Genomic DNA, 27,683 nt, shown 5'->3' with positions numbered 1-27,683 from the left:
TGCAAATATGAGCTGAGCTGGCTCGAAGCAAAGACTTATCGTTCCCTCTCTTTATTTAAAAGGCTGTAAGATCAGAGGAGACCTCCTTTTTCACATAATTACTTTTCTTGCTTTGCTAGGAAAAAAAATCTATTTTCCCTCAGCTTTTAGCTCCTTCCTACTTTTTGACTGTCTGAACACATGTGTGGAGCTCTTTTTTTTTTAAGGAAGTATAAAGAATTTGAGAAATTCCATGCCAAAAAAAATACCTAATCTTCATGCTGTGAAATTCAAGCAGAAACTAGGAAGTGTCAAACTTCAGATGCTGTGTGCAGCCTTGATGGAGTGTCTTTGTCGACCCTGAGAAGTCCCCAAAGCTCCATGTCCATGCACTGTTCTGTGGCTCCACCAGCCCCAGGGAACAGCAGGATTGGGGAGGGGTCTCTGCCATGTATGCAGGTCCTGTTGCAGGCCAGGGAACCAGGGAGGGCAGTGCAGGAAGGGGTGGCCTCCCAGGAGGATTGATCAACATGCTCCCCACTGCTATCTGCTTGCACCTCTGAGCCCCTGTAAGAGACCTGGAACAATGAAAGCACCTCAAAGTCGGTCCATAAGGGCACCTCCTCCATTTCCCAGGCGCCTTCCCTGCAGTGCCCTGGCTGGATGGCCAGAAGGGCAGCACACAAAGGACTGTAAGTCCATGTGCCCTGACTGGGACAATGTGCTGGGGGGTGTAAAACCCCAGATTTTGGGAAGGGGGCAAGGCCTCCCTCAGCCCTGCCTCACTGCACAGGGAGAGGGATGGGGCTCGTCCCCAGCCCTGCTTTGTCCTCACTGTGAATGTGCATGTGTCACACAAATGAACAACTTCCCACTCCACGAACTGAAGAAACCCTGGTACTCTGAGCTCAGTCATTAACCAGTGTGAGCAGAAGGAGGAGGAAATCACTAACAGCAATGGTTTAAATGCGTCACGTTACCTGAGAAACCTCCCCACAGGGAGTGGCACAGATACGGTATCTGCTGCTTTTGATATCAATGACTGGACCTGGATTAGTTATTCCAGAGCAAAGACAGGAACTTTACTTGCAAGGGGTTTATAAAGATAAAGAGAAGAAACCCTACAGAAAAAAAAAAAAAGGCTGTGAGGAAAACTTTAATTTTTTTTTTAATTTTTGATTGGAACTTGGCTATGAAGGAAAAACAAGAGGGAGCATCAGATCAAAAGTGAACTTAAAACAACATGAAGAATATTTGCTCAACATGTTTTGGCATGGGTAAGAGAACAAGAGAGCACATATCAGAGTCAAAATGAGCAGAAGTCTGGATATGCTGCTAAAAATACAATGCAAGAGGGAACTGTCACCTCAGAACTGAGAGAAGATAAACTGCTGGAACACACACAGATCACAGCAAGTGCTGGCAAGACAAATAGAAGTGGAAATGTGGGAAAAGGAGCAGAAAACTGAGAAAGCTCAACATGCAACTTGTTCCTCAAGAGTGTATGTCTAAGATTCACTAAGGAGTGTTTGAGAGCAAAACATAAAACAGATACACCTGTATAAAGTGAATAATATTAGAACCCCACAACTTTACATAAGTAATAAAGCAGCAAGTCCTGAAAATAGTGCTGAAAGACAAACAGGAATAAAAAGCAGCTGAAATACAAGAGGGAATAAAGAGTCTGAGTGCATTAATTAACACTAAGATAGTGGACTCAAGGGGGGAAATTAATCAAGTGCTGCTAAGGAAAAAGGAAAGAAAAACACAGAGGAACATTGCAAGTAAGGCATGTTGAATCAGGCAAATGCTTAAATCCTTATTTACAATTCTCTCAGATTGTTTTAGATCTTCCACCTTAAAAATGTTACGACCAGAAATAGCTGAACTCATGTATTTTGCTCAAGTTACAAGTGGCTGTGTAAACACACCATGTATTACCACGGCACTAACACCATTTGTTGTTGATACCCAAGTGCAAGAGCCAGGATAAATCAGCCACCTCACAGGACCACAGGATCACAGAATGTCAGGACAGGTGAGCTGGGAGGAGCCTTAAAGCTCCTGTCATTGCACCCCCTGCCATGGGCAGGGACACCTTCCATCACCAGCTTAACCAGAGCCCCACAACTCCTCTGGCTGGGTCTTACAGCTTGGTGAAAAACTCTTTAAAGTGGGAAAATACAGAGCAATACTTATAAAAGACTTGAATAGAACCTACAGCTAAAGTTCTATTTTGTAAGAAGCACTTAGTTTTCTCAATGTTTTGTAAAAAACGAGAGTATTTTTTTCCAAGTTTCAGCACTTTAGGCGAACTTTCCCTTTAAGGTTTCTCAGTGCTGCCTTTACCCCACTATCAGTCCACTGCAAGCCCCAACATCAGGGTGTCTTTATTGTAACAGGCTCATATTTTAACCCTAGTGCTGAATTTTCTGTATAGTACCCATGTTTTGGGGTATAACTGCATTCTCAGCTGTAACTCCCTGTCAACACAGACTGTTTCCAGTAACCCTGTCAGAGAACAGGGTGAAGTGGGATATTGGGAAGGAATTCTTCCCTGGGAGGGTGGGGAGGCCCTGGCACAGGTTGACCAGAGAAGCTGTGGCTGTCCCAGCCCTGCAAGTGTCCAAGGCCAGGTTGGATGGGGCTTGGAGCAACCTGGGCTAGTGGAAGGTGTCCCTGCCCATGGCAGGGGGTGGCACTGGATGAGCTTTAAGGTCCCTTCCAACCCAAACCATCCTGTGATACCATGACATTTAATCCTTTTTTGCTGCTGTTACAGGCTGACAGGAGCTAAACAGCAACACAGAGAGGAGAGAGGGCTGCCCATTTTCACACTCCTGCCACCTCACATTGTTTCCATGAGATCAAAGTCTCAGAATACCTGAGGGGTTAATGCATTTTTCACCACGGTGTGATGTCTCTCCCTGTTTCCAGGCAGAAGGAACTGCCAGCTTTGCTCAGCACAGGCAGCAGAGGGGAGCAGTCCTGGGGGTGAGGAGTGCAATGCTCCCCTTTCCCAAGAGCTGCCTGGTGTCTGTTCTGCCTTCTGAGCCCCAGCAAACATGAGCCACATCAATTCTGTGTGTATTTCCCTGAAAGCAAACTGGGGGATATCCATCTGTGCACTTAAATCTGGATCTAGACCTAAGCCTTGCAATTCAACTTATCTCACACCTTCACAGCTTGGTGTTAAACCTGGTCCACAGTATCCTTCTTGATTTTATAACCTCCCATAACTGGAGCAAAGCCAATGCAAGTAAACTCAACTATTAATGCTGTATACTGAATAAATACAACTATCAACCACGTGTACTAGAGTAATATTCATTACGCTAAATTGTACTCTACTAATATTACTTGACTACACAGTTGAGATCAGTTCACTTACTTTGAACATCTCAAAATTTTTCCTTCATTCCCCAACCTCTGATTATTTTTTTCTTCCTAAAATGTAATAAACTTGAATTTTATATCCCAATCAAGGAGGAAAAAGAAATCATTATGGCATTATATACATAACATACAACGTAGCACAACAGGGAAATCCCAGAGCAATATCAGAGCAATAAGGTGATATCCCAAGGTGACCTGACAATTTGCAGCCACAGTGCCTGGCTCAGGACCAAGCAGTTCATAGCCAGTAGATATGACTGCTCTGATAACACTGCAGCAGCTGAACCAGCACTGCCCTTATCAGCAAAGTGTTTACTCCAAGTATCTCAGGGTTGGGAGCTCAGAAACCTGGGGCAGAAGTGGTTGAATACCCAAGACAGCAGGTAAGAGAGAGGGCACAAGGCTCAGCTCAGAAACATCAGAGCTTCACTCTCTGATCTAAAATGATGCCTTTTTAATACAAGGAAATAACTGGAACGAAATGGAAAAGAGTGGTGAGAAGAGGGTTATGAGAAGGCTCTACAAAATTCCATGTGGGACAGAGAGAGTGGAGATGCAACTGTCTGTTATGTCTCAAAAACATGCCAAGGAAGTGAACAGTGAACTATCAGAGAGCTCAATAGTGATTTTTCCCACACAGCTGAAGTACAAGACTGCTGTTCCAGGCTGCCATGGAAACCAGGGGTAAAGCTGCAGGTATCGCACAAATCTGAGAGGGAGAACATCCTTCACTGCTGTTACACAGAACGGTTGGCGAGTGCTCGTCATGGGCCTGGGCTGGAACCTTCCCTGTTTGCCACTCTCCTGGAAGGGCTGCAAGTGGAACACAACAAGGACACACACAGTGTTCCAGAATCTTTACAGCTCAAGGGGACTCCCCCCCTCTGCCCCAAACAATAGAAACAGAAGCATGTGTTTGACAGAAATATACATAACTCCAACTGTAAGCACCATAAATTAAACCATAGGCCATGCATTTAGTTATAAACTGTCACAATATATGACGTGAGAGAGAATGAGCTGTGTTCTGCATACCACAGTAAGTCACAATTCTGCATCACCACAAATCTTTGCCATTCTGGGCCCAGCCCCATAAGCCTGGAGTCTCCAGAGGGGAAAAAAAATTACATTATCACAAATCTTGAGAACAAAAAGCAAACTAACTCAGCCTGGGTTTCTGTACCATTATCATTAAGATTGAATCTCTTTCCTTAGTTAATCAGGACTTAAAATTCCGATCTGTTATTGAAATACCCACAAGTGGTACCAGGAATTGACTGGGATATATTTTCTTCTGTACATTAATGGAAAGGTTTCCATCTTCTGGAAGCAAATGCAGTGGTGATTGGTTGAAAAGACAGTTCAACAGCTGCTTGGAAAATTACAGATCCAAGTGCTGCCAACTCACAAACTCCATCTCCTCATCATTCAGAGCACAGAGATTCTGTGTCACTTCACCCATTCACCAAATTACAAACCAAGAGAACCAATGGGTTCCTTTCCTCTGAACCCAGGCAGAGTGAGGTCTGCTGAGAGTCTGTCAGTGCTGCCCCGCCAGGATGAAACAAGAATAGAAGTTGAATTCTTTCCTCCCCTCTTTCAAAGCAGCTCTGGCAGTGCATGTGATTGTCTCCTCGGAGCTGACTGTGCCCCAGCAGTGTGCGCTCCCAGCCCAGACCCCCTGTGTGCTGGGCTGCAGCCAGAGCAGGGGGAGACCCCACCTGCAGAGCTGCCTCCGGGTCTGGGCTCCAACAGAAGCAGGATGTGGAGCTGCTGGAGTGAGCCCAGAGGAGGCCACAGAGATGCTCCAAGGGCTGGAGCCCCTCTGCTCTGGAGCCAGGCTGGGAGAGCTGGGGGGGGGCTCACCTGGAGAAGGCTCCAGGGAAACCTGAGAATCTCTTCCAGGGATCCCTTCCAGGGCCTAAAGGGGCTTCAGGAGAGCTGGAGAGGGACTGGGGATGAGGGATGGAGGGACAGGACACAGGGAATGGCTTCCCACTGCCAGGGGGCAGGGTTAGATGGGATACTGGGAAGGAATTCTTCCCTGGGAGGGTGGGGAGGCCCTGGCACAGGTTGACCAGAGAAGCTGTGGCTGTCCCAGCCCTGCAAGTGTCCAAGGCCAGGTTGGATGGGGCTTGGAGCAACCTGGGCTAGTGGAAGGTGTCCCTGCCCATGGCAGGGGGTGGCACTGGGTGGCCTTTAAGGTCCCTTCCAACCCACACCAATCTGTGATTCTGTGAACTGCAAAAATCATTTAACACTTTTGTTTTGTTAAACCACAGTTTTGGAAAAAGCCCCTCACTGCAGGTAGGAGGTAACTTGTCTTCAAGGGCTCTAGAGGAAGAATTTCAATGATTTCCACTGTGTTCCCAGTGGGAAACAGGAAGTAAGAGTCTACAGCTGGCTCTCTACTAAGGACACATAAGACACAAAATTCTTGCTATAAGACCCAGAGCTAAGAGTACAAAGGTCACTTGGTACCTTGACAGGCCCAACAACTGCTGTCATTCCCATTCACCATGGGAAACACGGATGCTCTAGCTTGAGAGTCTCTACTTCTTTTGGTGCAAAACTTTGGAAACAAAAAGGGGACTCTTCCTAAATCCAGCTCTAATTGCAAGAAATCACTTCTGTTTTCATGGAGATCTGTGCAAATGGACTGGTCTCACTTGGTGTGTTACATTTTCTGTTTTCCATCAAGAAAAAAGTAGCAGCCTAAAAGGCAGGCTGTGAGAACACATGAATAACAGCAATCCTTTGTTCACCTCAAAAGATGCTTTTCTGTAGAAATGCATCTGTCTCTCCTTCCTCAGTGAAAAAAAGGTCACTTTGGTTAATTAAGTGACTTCAAGAATATAAGATGAAAATCAAAACGGGGGCCAAACATGCTTTGAACCAACAGAGCAGAAAACTGCCATTATTTATGTCACCACAAACTGAAATTCCACTACATCGATGTAAAATATTTCTGCAGCAAGTTTTCACTCTAATAAGTTGCTAAAAGTATTTCTAGGCCCTTTTTCCTACATGAACAAGGAAGGAAGGAGGCAGTGCTGGAATGTGAGCAGTACATGCCTGAGAGTCCACTTTTTCCAAATTCAGATGTACCTTCTTTGAAACCCAAGCTTGTCTTTGTTTCCTAAACTCAGCTTCTTTTGAATGCTTGCAGATTAAGAAAATACTGGATTTGGTTTAACCACTTTCTTTGTGCCAAGAGAATATGCCTTTTTCAATAGGATACAGACCTTTTTAATCATCCCCATCTCTTTCTCTTCAGAAGTAATTACTGCAGTGTACCAGCACTGCACTTCATCAGATAAGTCTAGGGCTTCCTTAATGCAAAAGTGAGAGAACTGTAATTACAGTGTTTGCTGAGAGAAATGTCATTTTTGCAATTTAATTCCCACCCTTGGTCTGCAGAAAGTCTGACAATCTCCAGCAGAATTTGCACCTTCGGAAAGATCAGAGCCATGGGGACTCTGCCCATCTGTAATCCAGTCAGGAAGGGCTAAGATCTGGTGGTATTTGATTGCTTTTGGTAATTAGTTCGTGTCTTCCCAGAGAGCACCGTCCCTGTCATCTGAAATAAACCCAGCAATGCATCTGACACACGGGGAGCAAACTCATGCACTGGCATCATCTTCCCCCAGCTCCTGGAACAATACTGCCAAAAGGAACCCAAGTAGAGTTTTCCTCATCTGCTCAGTGCAGAGGGTGTCCCTCCTGTAACAGGTCTGTGTGACACAGCAGGCACACCGAAGTGGAGAGGAAGTGGCACAGCTCTGGCTGGTATGACAGACACTGCTCGGAACCACAAACACCAGGAGGGGTTTACTCCTCTCAGAAAGTTGTGGCATCAAAGCATTGTCAAACAGACACTTCACAGCTGAACCCCTGCAGTCACATGAGTAGCTCATTTCCCAGGTCGATCTGTCTGTAATTAAATTAATACAGTGGAAAACAAGTAGTAGTATTCGAAAGCCTTGTACAATTTATCTCCAACGAGCAGTGCCAAAAATAATTTTCCAGGCTCTGAGTTTACTTAGCAGTACACAGGAGCAGAACACACACTCTGTCCCAGGCTTACAAGGAGTGCTTTCATTTCCAGCAGAGATTTGAACTTATTATGCAGAACTGGCACTGCAGAATTCATTTCAAAGGTAATTTGTCTTTCCTTGCATTTGCTCTAAAATACTCTAGTACCATAGATTCTGTCAATTAATTCAATACATTTATTTTAAGTTATTTGAAAGTTGATATTAATTCAAACTCATAAAGTAGTTAATAGCTGATTTTAAGCCAGCTTATTTTTGGTCTGCTGTCATGAGAAACATGACTAGTTCAATATATTCAGGTAGCAAGTCATAAAGAAAACCACACGTGGTTTAAATTACTGCTGCTCCCGTTACCAGCTCCCAGAGTGAACTCCTGCACTGAGGCAGAGTCAGTACAGCAAGTTTTTCATTCAGGTTTTCAATCCCAGCCCAGTATGCCCTTCATTCACACCTCCCATACTGAAAGCAAGGTCCTGTGGTCTTTTCCCACTCACTTCTGAGAGCAGCAGGATCCATCTTTGGGAAAGAGATGCCATCAGTCCACAAGTGACTATAAAACAGGATGCACTCCCTCAACACTTCTTTACACTTCCAGATCTGAGCAATCTTTTATTTTAATTTTTTCAAGGCTTCCCATCCCCTGAAGAGTTAGGAACATGCAAAGCTTAAAAGAATCAAAAAAGTAATTTTGCAGCTATTTTTCCCACAGTCAAAGAATCACTGAAAAGCTAAAGAACAGGGAAAAGAAATAGTGAGGAAGAAAGAGTCCATGAGATGTCAAAAAACAAATGCAAATGCCCCCAGCAGCAAACAGGAGGAGACAGTGAAAACCCTTCTGATTTGAAAAAATACGCACAATGACCAAAAGCTTTAGTTTCAAGAATGTCACAAATATTAATCATTTGTATTTCTTCCCAAAAATCTGATTTTGATGTGACCACATTAACTGTCAAGTGTGTGATACGAACTTTTTAACCTTACTTACCTTTCTTTCAAGAGCTGAGGAAACATTCAATGCATGCCTGGCAACCTTCCACCCAAGCCAGTTCCTAATTTGCATCCTATTTTCAGTCTGAATTTTATAAGCTTTCATTTCAAGACAAACACATTGTAAAAATGACCTCAAGGCTCAGAAACAAGGAGTACAAAGTTCAGATCTCGTTTATCTGCACCAGACATTAACATTAAAATGAAGTCATTTCCATCTTTCAGACTCACCTTCCCTTTTTGAATGTGGTTAGAGGCATGTTTTTAACTGCTTTGTATAGTTTTGGGGGTGGTTTTATTTCTGTATGCCACATATACAGAATATTTGATAAATCCTTGACATTGCTATGACTTTAATCTTGTATGAGTAAATAGTAATTTTTCAAAGTATGTTAGTCCTTTACTGTGTAACTTCTTCCCTACACTCACACACTGAAAGAGGGATTTTGTTGAAGCTGTGAGAAAGCAGACATTACACCCTCAATAACAATACTGCCTCCAGTGAATCAATCCCATTGTTTTCTAATTTGTTCACAATGCGAAATATTTATGATACCAACTTCTTAATAATAAATAAATGACTGAAGAGATAAAGCCTGTTAACACATGCCAAAGTCAGCAACATTTCTCATTATTTGCAGCTCCTTGCAAAAGGCCCATATGCAGGAAAATTATATTTATCAGTCTTCATTCCATGCTCAGTAACATCCATCTGTCCAGAACAATTGTTCCATCGATCACAAAGCCCAGCACAAATAATTTTTTTTAATCATTACTTTTTTTACAACGTTATACCCCCTACAAAAATATTATTAATCACAGTAAATAAGACTATTTCCTGGCTAATTTTCTAGAATCCTGTCCAACAGCAAAGCAAGCAGCTGTTTGTTCATTGCTTTTCCAGATCATACAACGGCCACTTTATGGTGCTTTTTCCTGGTTTTAGCCTTGAATATCCCTTGGCAGAACAGAAATCTTTTAGCTTGCCCTTCATTACACACACAGAGCATTAATAAAAATCAAAATGAGCACGCATCCTGTATGCAAGCAAAGCCAAGTCAGAATTCCTGCACTTACTGACTCGGCTTGCACCACTCCACCAGGATTTTTCAGAGGACCTTACTAGAACAGGTGAGGAACAACCCACCATTCCAGGCTGGAGCGGGCAGAGCGTGGGGCACCCCACGGGCTGACAGGAGACACGCCCTAAGGGTGTCCTGCTTTAGGCAGGGCAGAGCTCATCCCCAGATCCCTGCTGCTCACAGGGAGGAAAGCCAGCCCAAGCAACTCCAGTGCTGACAGGGGCAGTTTGACTGCTCATCAGCAACTCAGCCCCCACACCAACCCACAGAGAAGGTGCTGAGGGGGAAAATACACCTCGAGAGACATGGTCTAAAGGAGTCTCACCTGCTTCCTGCACCAGCTACTCCTAAGGACAGCTTCAGAGGGCCAAATCAAAGCCATGGAGAGCCCTCACGGCCAGGAGAGCCAGAGCACTTGTGGAACTGAACAGGGAGGGGGTTCACCAGTTCTGTTCCATCAGCAAGCGCTGTCAGAGCGCTGTGACAGAGGCAAGGCAGGCAGTGGCAGCACTGCTCAAACCACTTCTGAAAACCTCCTCAAGAATTCACAGCTTTCTGGCTTACCTGGCAGAAAATAAATGAGGGGAGGAGATGGATATGGGAGAGAAAGAGTGGGAATAATGAAAGTAGTTGAAACTAGTCATGTGGTTTCCTCTTCAACCACAAGACAGACAGTTTTTCCTTACAAAAGAAAGCTTCTTTTCTGCCTTAGACTCGATGGCTGGTTTTCCTTCACAGCTCAAGAGACTGTTCCAACCACTAATTGCTTCTGGTGAGGAAAAAAAAATATTTATTCCACCAGTATGGCTCTCTGCCTTTAAAATGTGGGGAGGTCAGGGTGCTGCGGAGCTTTCAGTTTGTTTACTATCAATAACAGACGGCAGAAGCAGACACCACGCACATACCCAAGGCAGCTCGGAACAGGGAGCTCCAGAAATGGAAACAGCCTGGTTGTCATGGCAGCAGAGCATGATACCTGAGCTAATTACTCAGGCTGAGAGGCAGAGCTAATTAGCCCAGATGCAGCATCACCCTGACACAGTTATGATCCTTCTGGGACCTGCACACGTGTACTGCTGATCAGACACCGCAGTTTGCTCACAGACCTTGGTGTTCCACGCTCTGCTCGACAGAAGCGTTCACAAAAAGAAAGAAAAAAGGGGGAAAATATGTTCCTACAGAGAAGGAAGCAATGGAAAAGAGTTCACAAAAAAACCCAGAGAAGTCTGAGCACTGACCTGCAACTCTTGTGCAAGGGAGGATGATGCCTGTGCGGACGACAAGCTTGGGAGTACTGACACATCTCCACCCCAAGCCCAGGGGCAGGTCCTTGAAAATCCCTTTCTCATTATGACAATGCAAACCCCCAAAATAAGCTCCTGACTTAGAAATAAGAAGGTAAATACAACATCATATGCTTTAGATTGTGAATCCTGCGGAAAATAAATACCTACTACCAATAGACAAACCTGGGGTTTTTCAAGGACTGGAAACAGTTTTACTTAATGTTTTTACAGGAAGAAAAGGTATTTTAAAACTAACTTTGTCATCTTTCTATGGTACTATCTCACACAAGATCCTCCTAGAAGCAGTAGCACATTCCAAAAGGGTTGGAAACAAGAACTAAACATTTGAGTGTATCAGTCCTTGGTAACCATTTTTCTGCCACAGAAATCCAGCGTGATGTAGAAGACTACACAGACAAGCTGGGAAAGGCAGGGATTTTTGTTCATATTCTTGGAGGAAAAAAATCAGCAAGATAAAGAAAAATTCTGTAAGAAACTATTTCCCCTCTTCATAATCAAAATCGGCAAAGGCAACAAACAGACCAAGCAGGCAAACTAGAGGAAGGATGGCCTGGACAGGCAGTCCCAAGCAAACCTGGTCATTGAACTGAGATGCTCTGGCAGTTCAACACAAGACACCTCTCATTTACACCAAATGACTCCCTACAAACCTAGGAAGAGCACTGGAGTCATGTTGAGTGTTTTAATGGACATTAATGTGGGAACCAGGACATGTTACACAGTACGGAACTGATGGAACGGATACTCAGAAGAGCTAACAAAGGACAGACAGGCTTGAACAGTTGGGGTACATTTATTCAATTGTAAGTTGCACAGACCTTTTAAGTTCACCTGCAAAAGTCATTAATTTAATAATTTTTTTGGTATTAACAATTTACACAACATGCTTGCTTATTCATATTTACAAGAGATCACTTCTCCCTTCAGGAACATCTCTAAGCAAAGCTGGAGGATGCCAAGAGGTTCATTCAAGCATCTGTGCTGCCCTAGAGAGTGGGATAAATACATAAAAATCAATGTTTCTCTAAGCAGAAAGGTATTTTTGTCAAGGTCAATACTGTTGCTAAATAAATTAGTTTGGTGCCTCAGTGATTTCTAATTTAAGGCAGAAAATAGGCACACACTCTTCACCTGCTTAAAACTTCTGAAAGACACGTCCAGCTAAGTGTACTTTAAACACACTGAGATATCCAATAATTCTAAGCACTGTTCAAATGGTAGATTTATAAACCTGGCATCACCTTCCCAGTTTCCTGAGGCACCTCCTGCCAAGCTAGTTGTGCTCCTCCCTTCAAATAATAAGCACAAAGTTAGGGATATTATCAGTCAGCAAGGGAAAGAAGGCTGGAGAATGAGACAGTGTTAGTGGGTCAAACTGGAAAGAAGAGAATGAAGGAATATTAAGGAAGATAAAGCAGCTGCTGAGATTCACAAGGGCCTGTTATTTATCAGAAATACAACCAAGCCAGGATGTCAACAAAGTCTTAAAAGGGAAATAAAAATGTCATAATAGAGCATATAATCTTCCTACAACAAAGGAACTTGGGTCTTTCTCCCGAAATACAGAAGATCCCTGTATTTCTGTACCTCATTTCCATTAAGGAAAGCTTCTATGCACTTTCCCCTAAGTGTACTATCAATAAAAGCCACTCTCCTCTGATAAGCTTTTATTTATTCTAGAAAACAGGCACGTTACTGGAAACTGGAAAGAACTGTATTGTTTGCCAGGATTTTAACCCTGTTCTAAAGCTCTTGCTGTAGCCACTGCAAAAATTCCAACACACAGCTAAATCTCCCAAACACGCTGTAAGTTCAGGGGATAAGTCATTTTTGCTGGATTCCTGCTGTCCCTGCTGTTTGGGACCAGAAGGTGGAAGCTCAGCAGAGATATCCCTGAGGGGACCAAGCAGAGTCCTGAATATTGACAGAAAGTCCCCATTAGAATAAAAAAAGCCAAGAAAGTCAATGTCATCAGCCACTCTGCTGCTGCCTCAGCCAGTAACAGGAGGCTCTTCTGGGAAGCACAGGGCTCACAGTGGGCATTCAGCCTGCACCAGGCACTAACAAGAGCTTTAAAACCAGGAATCTTAGCAGAGTGCTGCTTTCTCTAACCAGGAGAAAGAAGGGAAGGATAAATTAGAGAGCAGCAGGGGAATGAAGACATTTATGACATGGCTTCACCCAAAGCTTGCATCAACTAGAAAAAAAACAAATGGCCAAGGATGCCTTTGGCCTAATGCTGCCCAAATTCTTACAAAGAAGCTTCTGGTTTGGTTTTTTTCATATATACCTTTAGGAGAGAGCTAGAAAAAGCAAACACAGTACAACTACTTTCACATGACAAAGTTGTATTTGTCATGCCTGACATCTGCCAAACAGGGCTGACAAATGTTTCAGGGATGGGGTGTGAACAGCACAGACACTGACACGAGCTGGCAACCTAAATTCCAACCTTCAGCCCTTCCACAGAATGCTTCCAGAGCCCCAGGCTTTCCTACCATCCACAGAATAAGTTTATTTCCTTCAACTGGGAAAAAGGGTTGCTGATCCTGCTGATGGGTCCTATTTCTTTTCTCTGATGCTTTTAACTGTACTTGGGACTTCACCTTATACTTAAGGAAGAAAAGGGACTTCTACCCAGATCATTTGGTGCCTAAGGGTATATTCCCACATCAGTGACAAAATGAAGAAGTTCTGAGTTGTGGGTTATTTTCAGCTCTACTCAGAGCACATTCCAGGAAGCATCAGGAAACAGTAAATAGTTTGGTTCTGGGTGCTACAGAGAGAGAAGAGCTCTGTCTTTGTCTCTTTTCAAGGCTGAGTTAACTGAAAAAAGACAACACATGAAAAATTCATTAGAAGGCACAGTGTGGCAACAGAACACGGGGAGGCGGAGTGCTGCAGCCTGGCAATGGACACTGCTAAGGAGGGATAAAAGGCAGGGCACTCGCTGCTGACTGGACAAAGTATCACAGGGTAAGAAATAAGACTGGTGCTTCATCCACAGGAAATCTTTCTTGTTAATCCAAGTCAACTGAAGCCTAAGTCCTTCCTCTTCAGATTAAAGAAAATGTCGTTTTCCTAGAACAGAAGGAAAAATAACAAAGTTAAGGTACAGCTACACCTCCCAACTTCTGTGATGTGACCAGTGGGGCAGAGAGGGAAGGGGGAAGCAAAGCTATGCCTACCTGGAGCAGCAGAGCTTCTGTCTCCTGGTGCTGACGAGCAGAGTGTCTCTGTGGGGACTTTACACTTTGGGATGATGACAGCAAAGTGAGAAGGAGCAAGAGTAGCCCCTGACAAACAAGCTTTAAACACAGTCATTGTGGAATGCAGACAATATTTCACATCACCCATGCACAGAGTACCACCACTGTGAGTGTGCCCCACTCCTCTCCCACGCTGCTAACACATGTTTGTACAATGGCAGGTTTATTCCACACAACTTGTTTCCCACGTTCTGTACCTCGACATCCTGAACACTGGATAAAGAAGTTGATTAAATCCAGAAGTGCTATGTCCCTGTCTTGTTTATATGATTCAATCCAGTCGTCCACCACAGACTGTCAAGAAAAAAAGAACACTTATCAGAGACTCTTACAAAGTGCTTTATTAAAGGCAAATGACTTATTGTTTTCAGAATATCATTTTATAGCTGACCAATTATCGAGCATAATTATACAGGAGTACAAATTCAGAAATCTAGGCACCTTCTCTCAGGGTGGAGACAGAACAAATATTGTCAGAGAGCATCATTTTCTGGTATTGTAATTGTATAAAGACAAGTTCAAATTGAAATTTCTGTAATTCCTCAGAACTCTACTTAGAGTACTTTTTCAGTTTCAAAATTGTGTTCAAAAACACCCAAACACTGTTACCCCATTCAGAATGGCCAACATAGATTCCCAGAAAACTGGTGAGCAGAAGCCCTTTGGGATAAACCCTGGTTTTACATTGCACAGTGAACATCTCAGCATTTCTAAAGGCCAGAGCAGTGTATCAGCCACTCACAAACACTGCACATGGTTCAGGAAGACAAAATGCAATGAGGAATACCGGGTAAATAAAATAATACACACAAATGGGAGGGGGACTGTCTGGGAATCAGTAAGTCAGCTGGATCACAGCTCAACGAAGCTGAGTCCCTGTTTCAAAGTGCCCTCAGAACTACAGGTAGCCAGGTGATATTTTTATAATCCCTGATATTCCAAGCTCCTCAGCTACATAAACACTGTAGGTAAGGAACTGTGTACATTTAATGTAAACAAATATTATACTTTATGTATTTTATGAGGAAAAATCCCAATCTTTAGTGTTCCATACATGCAGTAGCATTTATTAAGAGAAGCTTGATTATGTTATCAGCACAGCTGGCAAATGGATTAGTTTATCTGGGACAGTTCAGGTTTACAATGAATTTCTATAAAATTAATTTTTTAAAAAATCACCACCCCCATGTCTCCCAGCACACACACCCCCAGGAGGAGAAGCAACCCTACAAAGGGGTCCCTCTGCTACTTGGAAGAAATCAAAAAGCAAATCTTGGCCTCAAATTAAGCTTTGCCCCCCTGTCATTTCATCACGGGTTCAGGCCTGTTTCTGTAAGCATCAATCACTTCCATCAATCCCCACAGTTCTCCAGGGCACACACACCAAATGTAGCCAGATGTAAAAATTATTTACTAATCCAAATATTGACAGAGCTTAGTGACCAGACTGTTGGTGTGCTACCAATGTGCAAGATTTGTTTGAACAGCTCTGTTACTGTAGGTACTGGAACAACAAGCAATTGCCAGCAGGTATTTTTTACACTAAAGAAAACAGCAGCTGTGCTGGCTCAGCCCACAGGCTCACCTGCCCAAGGGGGTTGTACACAGAGGGGAAGGCGTTAGAAAAGGGCAAGAATCAACTGCTGTTTCTGAGTGACTCTCCCAGACCCTCTAGACCCCGGTGTGGTTCTTCTCTCGTGAATGTGTCTGTCTAAACCAGACAGTTGTACACCTACATCACCTTGAAGCACAATGTGCCAGGCTTAATTACTCACTGCAAAATAAAAGAACAATGGTGTTTTAAACTTGCTAATTGTTAGATCTATTTCATGCAGCCTAATGCTTTCACTTAAAAGAAATAAGAGAAAACAAATCCCATTTTGTATTTTCCATGCTTCTGTCTGGTCACCCCTTGTCAGGCAGAATAGTCCTACTCTGTGCCATGTGGCTTGCACAGAAATACTTCCCTGTCTTTATCTTTGCCCACTCCAGTCACACATCTCTTAGCAGTTTCTGAAGTCTACTCTATTCTTCTTTGAGCCAGCACTGCAGCTGTTTGTGGCCTGTGCTAGAAATATTGCCAGTGAACCCACCCAGACTGAAAACAGAGGGGTGGAGGGGAGACGTGGAGGAGTATCTTTCAATTTTCTTTCTGCTTCTTTTAAATAATTATTTCATTCATTTTTGCAGCACTACCTCAAAACTGTAGCATCGGTGCAGCTCCTCTCCCTTCTGCTATTTCTGTCCCTCAACCAAAAAGGGTCACGTGGGACACACTGTGCTCTTGGGCACTGTCCTACCTAGTGTGGCACTTGCATTTTCAACCTGGAACCACAATGCAATTTACAGGAAAATAAAGACAAGTAGCTCCTCTCCAGGCTCAGGGACCAGGCTTGAGGCAATGCAGAATCCTCAGTGGCAGTAGTAGATAAGAAGAGTAGAAAAATCAGAGTTAAGGCTCTGAGCAGGGATAACAGGCAAAGACTGTCTGGACCTAGAACTGACAAAGCTTTAACTAAAATTGGAATGCTTGGGTAGGATGCATTTGCCCTAACTTGACCTGCACAAGCTCCTCAGTCCCTTTATACTCGAGATCCCACGCAGATGTGAGCACACACTCCCATGTACCATCAACACCCAGTGGAGCTGCCAGCATCAACATCCCTCTGGAGCAGGGGGTTCTGAGCTGAGGCGGTTCCTGCTGTAAAGCCCTCCTGGCTGCCCTGAGCAGACCCCAGTGACTGTCTGAGGGGACAAGTCCCATACAGGCACCTGTCCTGGCAATCAGCACAGAGCCAACAAACTTCCTCACTAATCCCCCAAAATCAGAGCCTCAACATAACCCCCCCAGTCCCACAGCACTCAGCCCCTCATGCACACTTGGCACACTTGCTGGTTAATTCTGTCAGAGATTACAGTTTAAGGCAACAGGAGATAATGAAGCCAGACTACATATGCTCCAACAGTTGGAACTTAATCAAACTGTTGACTTTCGATGTAACAGAAAAGAGCTAGAAAGTCTGAAAACACTAGGATAAAAACTAAAAATGATACACACTGGACCTAAAATAGACACAAGTATCAACTGCAGCAAGACAAAACAGCACTAATTCAAATACCAGCCAAAGAGGTTGAATATGAGCAAACTAGAAATCAAAGAACAGGCAATAATGTAGCAAATGGTGCAACATGCAGGCCGTGACACAAATGGAATTGTTTTGCATAAACATGCATAGAGAGAAGGACTCCTATTAAAAACAAGGATTTCTGACCAACAGCTCCCAGGTTACAGCAAACCATCCCAGATGATTTTATCTTGTTAGCCACCTCCACTCAGTTCCCTGTTTTCAAGAGCTTCTCACACAAAAGCCAAGAGCAAACTCGGGGCAACAACCCCCCTTTTGGTGACCTCGGCCAGACACACCCTGGGCCGGCCCCTCCGTGTCACCTGTCCCACACACAGATGGACACCGAGTGAGGACACACGTGGTGACAGGGGCAGGGAAAGGCCAGGCAGCCCCCTGGAAAGGAGGGAGGTACAGGCAGGCTCCATCCCCACAGGAGTCGTGCTGCCCGCTCTGTCTGCTTCCAGAGGTTTTGGCCCTCGGCTGCAGGAGAGGGCATGGATTTGCCATGTGGAAATGTGAGTGCTGTGCATGAAAGAGATGATAAATTCAGCCTTCCTGAAGCACAGGACCCACAGCACATGTGCTGCAGCAGCCTGCCCAGAGGAAGAGATCCAGGCATTTGGGAGTCACCAAATTCAAAGCACATGCACAGGAAAAAGGTTCCCTTGACAACAAGCTCAGTTACACAGATAGAACCTCAAGATTACTCCAGTAACACCAACGACCCTCTTCCACTCCCTGCTGTCAGAAAACATCTACACCTATATGCACACACAATTCTATACACATCTGTACACACATACAGATGCACCACTTCTCTGGGTCAGTCAACAAGTCCATACTTGTTACAAAAATAAGACTCTTAACCAATTTTTTTGAAGTCTGAAAACATTTCTCTTCTTAGAACTGAGTACAAAATCCAGGTTTCCTGTGAATGGCAGATGATGTGTGGTACAAATGCCTGGTCAGTACAAAGACTTTCCAAAGCCTATGACAGTTTCCAAGAGTCTCACAGAAACGACCTCTCTGGCTAGTCTGCTGTAAGAACTACCAGCACAATCTGAAGGATATGCCAAACAAGCAACCCTACACAAGTAAGAAGCTTAAAGGAAGTCATGCAAGTAGCAGAATAGATCCACAGTGTGAGTAAACAACTTCAAATCAATCAATGTGCAGAAATATTGACCTTCACATCTCAAAGGCTGCTAAAAGGTAAAGAGCAGCATTTTATAGTCCTGAAGAGCAAGAGCAGCTCGGATTGCCAGTAAAAGCAAGTCTGCTGCAATGAATGAAATAATGAAGTGGTTATCTTATTACCTCCTGGAGGCTCTGCAGCTCTGAATCCAGCTCCTATTCCTGCAGTGCAAGAGCATTACCACATTTAGGAGCGTTAAGTGCTGGAGGAAGCAGGAGGACTAACTGCAGAGGATGCCTCGCCAGCTCGAGGAAATCAGCACAGTCCCACTAAATATTAATGAAAGTTGAGTTCAAAAAAGCTATTTCCCAATTTCAATGAAGTAGCAATCTGGCAGCAGTGCTACTAACAAAAGTGAAAACAAATGACACCATATACAGAGTGCCTGTTAAATGCAAGATCTGAGTCAACTGTAAAGCAAGGCAAATCGGGGAGAAAGAACATGGAAGTGATTTGCCATTTCATACAACTGCTCTGGACACGCTTCATTGACAGGGAATGTGACAGCACAAAGAGTGACTCTACAATGGGTCTGCAGGGTGTTTACATTAAGGTAGGAGAAAATCCAAAAATCAAAGCTTACACTAACAACGTCTGCCAAAAACCCGAAGTTACTCCCATGGAACGTGAACCTTATCAAAACAAAAAAGGAATGACGGTGAAATTAAAGATTTCAATTAAATGTACAAAGAGCAGCCCAAAGAGAAGAGAAAAGTAGAAAATGTGCTATAAAAGATAGGGAGAACTGAGAGAGTACACTGAAAATAAGGACCCGGGGAAACAAAGGCAAGTAGTGAAAGACTATTTTTAAGTGAATCTGTTCAGGTTTCTTTTTTAAAGAATAAAAGTCTTTCAAGGTTAAATTTTGTGAAGACTGAAGCAATTACACAGTTACTGGGGATAAAGCAGTTCCTGGCGTGTGAAAGTGTGTGCAGTTTAGATTGTGTATTACACTGCAAGATGAGGGATTGCATTCCAAACCACAGGCAGCAGGTCATCTAACATGCACCCACTGAAAAACCTAATATGGGGTTAATCAAAAGAACTGTGGGTTGAGAAGCTGCATTTTATTCTTTTTCCTCTGAAGATGGTAATTTTAAATAATTAAAGACTTCATACTTTGCTAACACCTAGCAAGCACTTTCTGATAAGCCAAAATTATTCTCTTTATAGAAAAAAATCTCATTTTAGGATGACAGTACCTATTTCTTGATTTCTAATCGTAAGCAAAGATGGGAAAATGTTTCATGCAGTGTCTGCCTATATAGCTTGCTATTTCCTAATGCCCAAAGAGGGAAAGCATACAATCCTAGAAGTATTTGTTCCCAGCCAAAGTAAGGGATTCACACCCCCCATACAGAGTTCTCTCTGTTTGGCATTTTGTGCACACACATATTTCTCTGCAGTAGAGCAGGTATTCCGTATCAGTGCACAGGGAAATCAGTGTAACACCTTACACTGAACCATCCTGGGGAAAAAACACTGCTTGAGGAATAAACATTTAGTTCTCTTCTGAGAATATTAGAGTGGCACAATTTAACTGCCATTACAGTGATGTGCATAAAGGGTACTGGAAAACTTCTTCCACCTGATTAAAATCACAGGAACTGCACTGTCAGGGCTGTAGCTCCTCCCCTGAGTCCTCAGAAAAGGTGGGTGCACCGTGCAAAGGCCCCACCCCAAGCACATTTTCCCCACTGTGCAGAGTTTTTGTAGGTGCTCATCTCTCACAACTGCCATGTCACACTTCCAGAGGGCTGTGTGTGTCTGAGCTGGGCCACTCACAGGCAGCAGTGGCTCTGAGATGGTACAAAGCATCAAAACTACTTCCAAACACCGAACAGGAGAATGGAAAAATCCTCAGAGATGCAGGAACAAAAGTGAGTTATTCCAGTAAGAGACCCATCAATTTGTTAAAAACACGACTGGTGCTCCTTTGCACAGTTTGTAAAGGGTTCACAGATCACCCCAGACAATCCAAAATGTCAGCATTCTAGAGAGCAAAAGCCCCCTCTGGCTTTAAATACCAGGGGTATTCCCAGGTACAAATGCTCTCACACACTGCACTGCTGGCACGTGTGCTCACAGGAACAGCACATCAGCTTCCAGCTTATGACATCACAAGGGAAAATAAACTTTGTGACCACTGCAGAAACATTCATTTGGTATTAGAGGATACCCTTGTAATTAATTACTGCTTGTTTGGTGGCTGAATTGTTCCCAGTGTAACAACCATGGGTACTTGGAGCTAATTTTGATTTTGTTTCCTTTTAATTCAGTAGGATACAACCAAAAGCAAGGCAAGATCAGGCTGCAGAAGAAATCCACCCAGCAAAATGAGAAGGAAATACCAGTTTAAATGTCAATAAAAGCTGCAGTCATTTTACCCAGTTAACTTTAGAGAATGCAAACTCAAAATCCTAAGGAGTTTTGAGACAGCCTGGGGAAACCCTAAGCTATTATCCATCCTTCCAGTTAGACAAAACAGCACTGTTAAAATACAGCAAAGGACAAGGAAACTAAAACATGTCCTCAACACAAAAAACATAGATAATACTTAGTATCATATGTTTGTATATTATTAATCTTCAAAGACCTTCACCTCCAGAAATAGCTGAGGCAGACCCAGAGACATGATCCAGCAAAAAGTACTTCTAGCAGGAAGAAGAGAAACTCAGGGAATAGAAGGCCATTAAGGGCACTGAGAACACAGACACCACATTCACTGAGCTGCAGAGAGTCAATGGTGGGAGAATTCCCAAATTCCTTTTTGCCACTGCCAGAGACAGGAGAGTGGGTTTTTGGTACAATCCAGCTACAGCTGCTCTGATGTTTTTAATCTCCAGTATATATGTAAAAACATACATGTAATTCCTCCTGCATAAGGTGGATATGGTTACACAGTCAGTCATTCTAATCACGAGTAAGTCTGAGCTGCTGCCAGAGATGAGCTGAATCAAGAAGCTTATCCAGCTGAAAAAAATCCACCAGTGTCACGTTCCAGTTCAATCTATTTCTTGGTGTGAGACTACAAAACATGAAGAAAAGTGTAAAACCATCAGCTGTGGGAGTGGGAGAAGGTGGGACCGATCTTTTCATCAGCAGCTGCAGTTCCTGCAGGATTAAAGCAGGCACATAATAAGGAAGGACGAAGGAACATGGGGATTATCTATATTGCATAATGATTACGTGATTAAAATAACTGTGAGATGAAATTCCAGGGCTGCTGAGAGCAGTAAGGAAAGCAAAGCTTAATCCCTGCAGGATGTGTCAGGAACTGGCTGAGAAAGCTGAGCACAAAGAGGGGTTTGCTCGGCCACCAATCCCCTTCCCCGAGGAGCAGCCTCGCTCTCGGGGGCACCTCATCTATTTCTACCCTAAATGCCATGAAAATACAAACACTACTGAAGCTGTAGGGATATGCCACATTAATGAGACCAATAAGGATGTACCAGCTCTTTGGAAGAACAATCCTACATTTCTTATACAGATCATCAAATTTCTAAAGGACTGAAGAAAAGATGGGAGGTACCAGGAATTCCAATCAGAAAATAATTTCAGAAACAGCTGCTGATGACTAAATGTCATCCAAAGCTGACACACACTGTGATAAAAGAAAGTGGCAACCACGCCATTAACATGTAGTGCACAGAGAACAAAGAAAGCCCTGAGGAAAGGAGGGCAGTGCTTCCTTTACTTCCTTGATGTTACTTCCAACAGATCAAATGTATATTTGTAAAGGATGCATTCCCTTTTTTTCTGCATGTAGAACCTCAGTCTGCAAACAGACAAACCCTGAAAATCAGTATCATATTGAAAATAATACTGAAAATACTGTTAACAATTGAGAAATATTTTAAATTAGTACTGATGAAAGAGTTTGAATCCTTTCAGAGAGTCAACTGAATGGGAAAAAAGGTCTCCTGATGTTCCTGCTCTCACACTCAAACCCTCTGGGCAGGGTAGCACTGTGACCAAGAGCCACACTCACCACCACAAGCCCAGCAGGTGTGAAGGTGACCCAGCTCTGAGGGAAACTTCCATTTCAGCCCGCTACAAAGCTCTGAGTGGGTACAAACCCTAAAATGCCAGCTGGCATGCAATGGAGCCACAGTTACGCTGGGCCAGGTCTAATCAACACCAGCATTACCTTTATGGGCTGAGCTCAAGCACAGGGGACAGGGTTTTTTTCCCAGTCAGCCTCCAATCTGTAGTGACCTGCACACATCAGTTCAGGGTGACTGCAATGCACAGAACATCCCAGAGTAATCGAGGCACAGATCTGGTTGTGTTCTGCTATTGAGCACCTCCCAGGATCACTGAGGATCCACCCCCTCTGCTGTCCTGGGGAACAAAGCCCCTGAGCACACAGGCAAGCACACCACCACTATGCTTGGTTTGACCAACAGGACTACAACCTTCATTACAGAAAAGTGGTCATAATTTACTTATCAGAAATGTCCAGTCTGAGGCCTAAACAAAACCTGAGATCATCACAAACTCTTTAGCTCACTGTCAGCTTCACAGCAGTGCAGAAGTGCCTGTGAAGATTTAACCTTTTGCCTGGGGGGCTCAGTTCCCCCAGCCCCTCATTTCCACCATTGCAAAGTCAGGCAGTTTAGCCCATGGGAAATGCTGATACAGCCCATTTTGCCCATGGAGGGGGAGAGAGGCAATATAGGGGGCACAGCTGTCTCCATAAAATTACTGAAGGAAAAAATAAATAAACGGAACAGACAAATGATAAAAAGCAAGAGAGTGCCATGTTTGCTTAAGAAAATAAAAAACAGGGTCTAAAAAAAGTCTATAAACAGTCTTAATGGAGGAAAAGTGACAAATGTACCTGCAGAAAACACAAGCTGCAGGTCCTGTCACACTTCACACAAAGAGCTGCCGACAGAAAAACCTCTGACCAACTGAGGTACAAAGGGTTCCGGAGCAAACGAAACCCACTGCCAACAACTTGATCCCAACTTCACGGGGGTATCAATGGATTTACAGAGTCCAAACAACACTGAGCACCAACACAACCAGCACTGAGTGAGAGAGGCAAAGACTTCATGCAAAGAGCAGCCCCCAAGTTATGTACACATGAAGTACAAAATATTGACCCGCCTTTGTGACCCTGGAAGAAGGAACTAGCAATAAGCCTGAAGAGAAGTAGTAAATGAATCCTGCTATGAGAACCAAAATAGAGCAGAAGCTTAAAAGAAGTGGGAATTGAATTCAGCTACAGACTTCCATGAGTTGGCATCACAAAGCCAGGAAAATCTAACAACTAAAATAAATCCTGAGAGCAAACAGCAGGAGCAGATAGATCAGAAATGAAGGCACACAATTCCCATGTAATCTCAGAATATATTAATTGAGTTTTCCTGGGTTTTCATTGCTGGAAGGAAATGTGGGAGCACTATAAAAAAAAAATAATATTCATATTACAGGGAAAGAACTAAATATTGAGAAACAATAGGTTCTGACAAATACAAATATATGGTACTTGTTTGAAAACTGGAATACTGACAAAATTGCTAAGATTGGGCACAAAAAATCTGCATCAAAACTACGAAAACCAGAAATGCCAAGCGTTCCTGTTACATTAAAATCCCTAAGTTATTACAGAAAAAGATAAGTATAAAGACACTAATAAGTTTGGCTTATAGAACCTTGGTTTTACAGGAGATTCTTGCCCAGAAGTGCAAGTTAAAAATATTAAATCACATTTTAATTGCATTCTCTTTCCTACTACAGGGTTTCTTTATTTTTTTTTTTTTTTTTAGCATTTTTACCAACAGGAATTTTTTCAAAGGTGCAGAAGTAACGCACACTCTAGAAATGATGGCTCCAGTCATTTATGCCTGTTTGTGTCCCAGGTCTTCAAACACACCTGCCTATTCCTTCACTATCTGGGTGTAATTTGTGCACTGCTCAGCCTGTGCTGTGTCTGCTGCTCTCCCCTCCACGCAGGCTGGGCTCTTGTGAAATAGATGAAAGGTATCAAAGTCAATTCCACACACACACACACACACAGGGAGTCATCAAATATCACAGCAATCACCCACTGCTTTTCATTTGGCTCCTGCAAATATCAGTAATTCTAAGGACAAACATACTACATGAAGTATATTGTATGTTCACAGTAAAAACAGAAAATAGACTCCAGATGTTTCCTCAAATCCTGCCAAAAACGGAATTTGTAAAAGTGTTGCAAACCAAGCAAAGTTGGAAGCTCTGATGTAGGGAAAAAAAGGCACAAGCAATCTGTAGCTTTGTTAGCAAATTTGTTCTGTCTTCACCTACTACATAAGAAGGTCAGTCCTGAATAAGTGTAAATACAGAAAACTATGAAGAAAAAAATTTCCCATTTTCTTCCAATTCATTACTTACTTAAAATTACATCTCAGATCTTCCACAGATTAGAAACTGAACATTTTCAACAGCTCTCACTCATTTGGAACACTCGATTCCTTTGGGAGTTCATCAGACTCAGCTTTTAGCTCCACTAAAGTAATACTGCAAATGGGACTTGGCACCTCATTTTCAAAATCTGTAATTTCCTCATCTTAGTCAGCACCAAACCAAACCAAGTGATACTGCCCAAGCCCTGTTCTGTTGAAATGCAGAGAAAAGGAGGTTTGCTTGACCAGCCCTTCAGTAAGAAGGACCGTTAGCTTTGCACTGCTCCAGTTGAACAGTGTTTTGGGCCCACTGTCTCTCCTGTGGATGCCAAAAACACCAGCTGCAGCATAGCAGCTTTTCTAAAACCATGCACTGTCAAAACCAATCATCTCTGGAGGCTCTAGAGGTGGACTCATGTGGCCCACCCTGTAAGGCCTCTGAACATAGAGTCAGAAACATTTCCACAGGCAGTTCACTGCAACTATTTGATTGGTTTTGCAATGAAAAATTTGCCTGAGGGCGTGTCCATGTTTTCCCTCAGACACAGAGGACGTCCAGGCCACTACTTTAGCCTTCATCTGCTGTCCTGGTGGGGACAGCAAGAAGAATGCAAACTGCAGTGCAAAGTACTCCCAACTGCTTGTGTCAGCAGCTATTCCTGAAAACACCAGTGAACAAAAAAGGCCTTGGATCCATCACTAATATGATATACTTTTTCCTCCTATAAATCTGATTCCAGGATACTCTTTGATGAGTTGATTAATACCAACACGTACTTTTAACTTGGAAGTAATGAACAGAACAAGGGAGGATTTGAAATGCATGACTTTCTGATCTGCCTCTTGTCCTTCAGAAGTACAATGAGAGCCCTCAGTCCAAGCCCGTTCTGTCCCACACCTTAATACACACACAGTTTACTGGTCAATAGTTATAAGAAACCACAATTGTTTACAAAAGCTTAGGTAGAACTCCTGCAGTCAGGGCACACTGAACTGGGAAGGGGGGACACAATTAGCTATTTTACCTGCATAGCACTCTTTCCCAGCTTAACCACCTCAAACAAAGTGACAGGGTCCCCTTCTCCATTCTGCTGAGGGTGGCCATTCGCTCTTCCACGACTCGCTCCTCTGGCTCCGGACTCAGAACGCCCCTTGTCTGCTGGAGACTTGCGGGGTTTCTTGGTGGCAGACTGGGCAAAGAAAACCAGCAGAGGGAAAGTTTATTATAGCTAGACCTGAAATCACCCAAAGGCTTTACAAATCATACAGAAGCATTACACGTTTGCACACACACACAAGCACCAGCCAGGCTGGAAGGGATCTCCCCCGTCTCCAGCCTGCCCTCCTGCCCAAAGCAGGGTCAGCTGGGAGTTCAACCAGGCTGTCAGGCTTGGCCCACTCAGGTACACAGATTTATTGATCACCAGTTTTTGAGGAACAGCTGAAAAGCCACTGCCGTGTCAAGGTAAGCAATGGTGAACTCCCAGAGCTGAAGTACCACTTCATATCAGTACCCATATTAGTTTTACACAACACAGATGAAATCAAGAACACAGAATAAACTTTTAGCATAACTGACAATCTTTGTAAGACAGTAAGTTATTAAAAATACACTTGCCATATTAACATTCATTTTCTGTATTTTCATTTTAACATAACTTTTGTAAGAAACTGTGCCCAGAGTCATCTCTTCACACAAATCACTGAATTTGTACAGCCAGATTTACTAGATCATCACAACAGCCCCTTGCTTCAAAATTTTATGACATTTAAAACATTTTCCCAGTGAATCTAAATTATTTAATGTAAATTTTCTCAAGATTCTTCAAACTTTTTATCAGTGGTATTGATACCACTTGTAAGGATTCACCTGCTGAACAGTTTGCTCTGACTTTCCATCACCAGTGAAACAGGAAAAAAAAGAAATTCTGGGGAAAGCAACATCAGATTTTTTACTTCCATATTCTATTTTTTCTACCTACTGAGGCAGAAAAAAGTAAAAGCTGCTGTTTTTCCCAGAACAGTGAAGCTATTTTGAGTAATTATGTTAAGGAAAACAACATACAGGCAAGTCAAAGAGTACATTTAGGACAAGACCCTCATGGCACCATTTACTGTGAGCCAAACTGCTATTAAAGCTTTTAGGAAAGAACATAAAGTCAACGTTCTCAGTTGCATATTCCAATGCAGACACGTTAGGAATCTTCCTTCAGAGCAAAGGGATCCAATCTCTGGCAGGCAGCTGGTAGAAGACAGCCCTGCAGTGCAGCTCTGCCCTTGCTGTCAAAGGGACCACTACAGGGGGGCAGAGCTGACGAAAGGCCAAGGTAGAGTGCAAGTGCCTCTTGAAAATACTTAGTTCAGGTCTTGCAAAGAAACGCAAGCTGGAAAGCTTAAAATAATGGTACAGTCTCTGTGAAGCTTTTTGGGCAACAGGTGCACTTAGGATCAAAAGAGTATCTCCCTCACTGAATTTTTAAACACGTGCAAAGCCGCCTGTACCAGCAAGGATGTTATCAACACATGAAATGCTGGAGCACTATTGAGCTCCGAAGAGACACACGGTCACTATTTCATAAAACGGTAAAGAATTAGAAGCCAATTGACTCCTTGGAGAGATATAATCCACGTGCTCATTCAGTCTGGGTGCCAGTAAAAACTTCAACCAGCTCCAAGTCCTGCCAAATGGAAGCAGGAATGCAAGTTGGTGCACTGAGGCAAGCCCCTCTACCCTCGCTTTTCCTCACCATGTAATTCAAAGGGAGGCATTAAACACTGCAAGGGTGAAGGGAAAGGAAATGGGGGATGGGTGTGAAATGCACCCCACAAAGATACCTTGTTAGTGGGAAGCCATGAGAAAGGCCACCTGCTTGAGTACCCGAGCAAGAGT

General features: G+C 43.4%; 1 protein-coding gene across 4 annotated transcripts in view; it reads right to left on the bottom strand.

Moving 5' to 3' along the window:
- Window positions 1-27,683, bottom strand: part of STAG1 (stromal antigen 1) — a 155,231-nt gene that overhangs the window by 76,591 nt on the left and 50,957 nt on the right. For 2 of the 4 annotated variants that reach the window (XM_050328118.1, XM_050328117.1), the window contains exons 4-5: window positions 25,819-25,998; window positions 14,273-14,369 (exon numbers count right to left, since the gene is read on the bottom strand). In XM_050328118.1, coding sequence (XP_050184075.1) covers window positions 14,273-14,369; window positions 25,819-25,998 — 277 coding nt within the window. The remainder of the gene's footprint in view (window positions 1-14,272; window positions 14,370-25,818; window positions 25,999-27,683) is intronic. The other 2 variants (XM_050328120.1, XM_050328119.1) reach the window with 1 other exon arrangement.

The sequence above is a fragment of the Myiozetetes cayanensis genome, unplaced genomic scaffold, assembly GCF_022539395.1.
Source record: "Myiozetetes cayanensis isolate MyiCay16 unplaced genomic scaffold, myiCay2020 scf36, whole genome shotgun sequence".
Lineage (NCBI taxonomy): Eukaryota > Metazoa > Chordata > Aves > Passeriformes > Tyrannidae > Myiozetetes > Myiozetetes cayanensis.
This window is presented reverse-complemented; position numbering and strand designations above follow the sequence as displayed.